Raw genomic sequence first — 4089 nt, forward strand, 5'->3', positions numbered from 1 at the left:
AAACTGGAGACCCCATAGCACACCCATGTTTCTGCCTATAATATTGCTCCCCATATGTGAAGTAGGTTGACTGCAGGCACAGTTTCAAGAGTTGACACAGTTGTTCTGTAGAAAGCGTGGTCCTGCTGCTCAGAGTGGTGTCTGATGTTAATTTTAAACTGACCACCTCTACTGCATCATCAACAGGAATGCACGTAATGAGTGATGTGACATCAAAAGAGACTTTGTAGAACGGTGCTTTATGAAATTCAGTTCATTTCCTTGTATCAGTTGACCTGCAGTTCTGCCACATCCAATATGGCGGCCTCTCCAACGTATCACAGAAACGGGTCAGCCCACTCAGCGAGGTGTTTACTAAAACTGCCTCAACACCCAAGATGACAATAGCCAATCAGTGATGGAGAAAGGTCAGGGGAGCTTTGCTATGAAATAATGATGATTGTTTGAAATTTGTTCAATAAGTTAACTCAAAAACCATCGATCTGACTCCAAATGCGCCCAAATTATCCCCACCCGCATTATCCCCACCCGCCCAAAGCAAATTTTACCCACAAAATCAGAATGAAAGCCGTCCAATTGGCTGTAAACTGCCCAATCTGGCAACACTGCCTTGCAGGTGTTTATTTATTTATTTATTTATTTTCTTTAAACCACGTGACAGTTTGTGATGCACTCTATCGCAACCTGTATGTTCAAAAATCCACACTGAAATAAGAGTTTGTTTAAAAAACAAACAAACAAACAAACAAACAAAAAACAAGAAGGTCAAAGCCCCCATTTTATTTACAATAAAACTTTAAATAAAATATTTAAATATTACAATAAAACAATACAACTTCAAATATTACAGTTGCGATTTGGTTTCATTACATGATGAAATCTTTACAGAAACACCAAGATCTGTGGGTTGCTGTTAAATTTCAGCCTTTATGATTGAAATTACATGTTGTACTTGAAAGCAAGAAAGTGGGTAAGCCACATTGCATGCTGGGTATTCTTAAGACAGGAATGGGTGTATTTTTTCAGGTTGTGTTTAGATGGGTTGTCCCTGTTGGTTGTTTTGTTGAGTGTTGCCTTTAAATTTATGCTCAGGTTGTTGGTGATTGTAAAAGAAACGACACTTTACGGCAGATGTTAATATAGAATATATTAAATTCTTTATAAACGGTTTGTTTTGTCAGTGTGACACGTTACGTCAGATGTTGTACTTGATGTATAAAAACGGGGGAATCTCTTCCAGTTGAGTGAAGTTTCTGGTTTGTGTAAGTGAAAGTAAAATGATGTAATCAGATGCCGCTCCATAGCATTTTCAAGGTTAACCTTTATCAGACACTCTACGATAACTTATCTTAACAGAAGACCTAGCTCTTGCAGTCACCGTTCATCACTGTTGGATATTAAAACCATTTCTTAAACATTTGGTGCAAAATAAACGGATAATCAAACAGAAATGAGTTCAATATTAATACGAGTGTAGGACAGATTTAAGAGTGTTTTCTATAAAGTTATCTGACATATTTTACATATCAGTGAAGGTCAGTTTATATCCAATGGACTTGTATCTGTCCTTTAGTCTGATCTCTGCAAACATGGAACACTTTGTACAGAACAAGTGTACAAGCTGGATCAACACGGGACACTTATGATAGAAGAATATATCAGATTATTTACAAATTTTCAGTGTGACGCACTGGAACATCATGTTGATGGAGAAACGCTGCACATTCACCAGACATAAGGACAACAAATGTTGTTTAAGTGTTCTCCTAGTTGACTTTTTATTGTGATTTCTAAAATATTTGTATATATTTTATCTCCCACAGCCATGAAACGTGGGAGATCATGTAGTCACTTGTCTCTCTGTGTCTATTTGTTCATTTTTCTCTGTGAGCAAAACATCTCAAGAACTACAGAACAGATTGGAACAAAACTCTGGAAGGTGTTCCTTTATAACCGATTGATGTTGGGATTGAACTTGTTTCAAGATGGCCGCCGCAGCTAATTGAATTTAGGAACAGAAACAAATGACCGACTCGGTCAGTTTTACAGATATTGAGCAAAACGTTGACGTGGCAGCAGCTGAGAGTCGTCTCCAACACACAGTCTGAGCTCTAACAGATCAGATCTGTGCTTAAGTCTACACTGTACGTATTTCTGCAAGGACTACTAGTTTGCATTTATTTATTTATTTATTTATTCAGCTTCATCATGAGGTAACATTTTTCACAAAACACATTAAAAATGTGTGTCAAAAGATTTTCTGTACCCAACAGACGTTGTGACACACGTTTTTCAAAACGTGGTTTTTGAATTGCCAAAGTTTTTAGTGTTTTGGTAAAACATCCATCATCTTTTACCCGCTTCTTCCATTTTGGGTCACGGGTTCGCCAGTGTCCATGTCCAGCAATCACTGTGCGAGGGGCGGGGGACACCCTGGACAGGTCTCCAGTCCATCACAGAGACACATAGAGACAAATGAGACAAACAACCATTCACTCTCTCACTCACACCTAGGGACAATTTAGAGTTACCAATCAGCCTAACATGCATGTTTTTGGTCTGTGGGAGGAAACCGGAGCACCCAGAGAAAACCCACGCATGCACGGAGAGAACATGCAAACTCCACCCAGAAAGGCCCCTGGACTGGGATTTGAACCAGGGACCTGCTTGCTGAGAGGCAGCAGCTCTACCAGTTGTGTCATCTGCAGTATATTTAGGTTTCACAAAAAAAGGTTAAATCATGTCATCTGGACAGTTTCTTTTCTGACAAAATGTTTCATCTTTCATCAGAAAGACTTCTTCAGTCTGAGGCCTGCCACCAAGGTCTGTAATATAAATAGCACCTTATTGACGTGTTTCAAGCCAGCCCTCTGTGGAATTCCCACAAACTGGCTTTACACATGCACGAAGAGGCCCATGAGTCTAAAACAATCAATCATCAATGCATAACAATCAAATGTTATAGGCAAATTGGCTGCTTACTACTCACCGATCCAGGCCGAGGACAACCTGGCCAAAATGTAAAAAAACAAAACAAAGAAAAAGAGTACAGCATCAATCATCCAGGTAAATAAATCACAAAAACGGTTAAATCATGTCATCTGGACAGATTCTTTTTTGGAGAAATGGATGAAAGACGAAACGTTTCTCCAAAAAGAAACTGTCCAGATGGCACGATTTAACTTTTTTTGTGATTTATTTACCTTTTTATTTACTCTTTTTTTAAAATATATTTACGTTTGTTGTTGTATCCCACCTCTCATAGCTGCTGTGTTGTTTTTAACAGCAGTATAATATGGGTTTTTAGGTGATGTCATTCCCAAACAGAAGGGTAAAAAGAACGATTTCCAGCCGGGTTTGATAGGAAGACACTGGCTGGACCTGTTGAAAAAGCCTCCTGTTTGGTAAGCCTCACTTTGTTTTGTCTCTATAAACAGTCCAATACCTGTGAACATGTATTTATCTGACTCCATCACTGGTGTAACTTAATTCAAGATGGCCACCACAGCTAATGGAATATTGTAACTCCTCTTTAGGGCCATGGTGTTTGCTCATATGTGCCTGTGCAGCACAGCCTGCACTCTGTTATCATGGCTGCCAACGTACTTCAAGGAATCGTTTCCTGAAGCCGCGGTACGTCCACTCTGCTGCTTCGGACTCAACTTGCTTCACTGTAGCTTTCACACGATTCAGGAAAAATGTCTCAACCACCTTCAAACAAATTGTGTTGCATCTGTTCCTCCAGTCGTGGGTGTATAATGTTCTTCCATGGCTAACTGCTATTCCTTCAGCTCTTGGAGGAGGAGTTGTGTCAGATTTCCTCATTACCAAAGGTAGAAAAAGTTTTTTTTTTTTTTTTTTAGGGTTTCAAAGAGAATTTAAAGCTGTGCAATATTTTCTAATTCATAATTTACACATGTTTTTTTTTTCTTTAGGATACAGTGTAGTGTCTGTGAGAAAAATAATGCAAGTAAGTACAAATACATTATTGTCACACGTGTCTCCATTAAATGCTGAAGTTTTGTTTTCTATTTTAAATTTGCCATCCATCCATCCATCCATCCATCCATCCATCCATCCATCCATCCA

At 38.9% G+C, this 4089-nt stretch overlaps 1 protein-coding gene across 1 annotated transcript in view; it reads left to right on the plus strand.

Moving 5' to 3' along the window:
- Positions 1 to 4089, plus strand: part of LOC119416633 (solute carrier family 17 member 9-like) — a 46000-nt gene that overhangs the window by 39317 nt on the left and 2594 nt on the right. Inside the window, exons 6-9 of the mRNA XM_037683823.1 lie at positions 3308 to 3404; positions 3537 to 3633; positions 3746 to 3833; positions 3936 to 3970. Coding sequence (XP_037539751.1) covers positions 3308 to 3404; positions 3537 to 3633; positions 3746 to 3833; positions 3936 to 3970 — 317 coding nt within the window. The remainder of the gene's footprint in view (positions 1 to 3307; positions 3405 to 3536; positions 3634 to 3745; positions 3834 to 3935; positions 3971 to 4089) is intronic.

The sequence above is a fragment of the Nematolebias whitei genome, chromosome 11 (genome assembly GCF_014905685.2).
Source record: "Nematolebias whitei isolate Nwh7 chromosome 11, NemWhi1, whole genome shotgun sequence".
Classification (NCBI taxonomy): domain Eukaryota; kingdom Metazoa; phylum Chordata; class Actinopteri; order Cyprinodontiformes; family Rivulidae; genus Nematolebias; species Nematolebias whitei.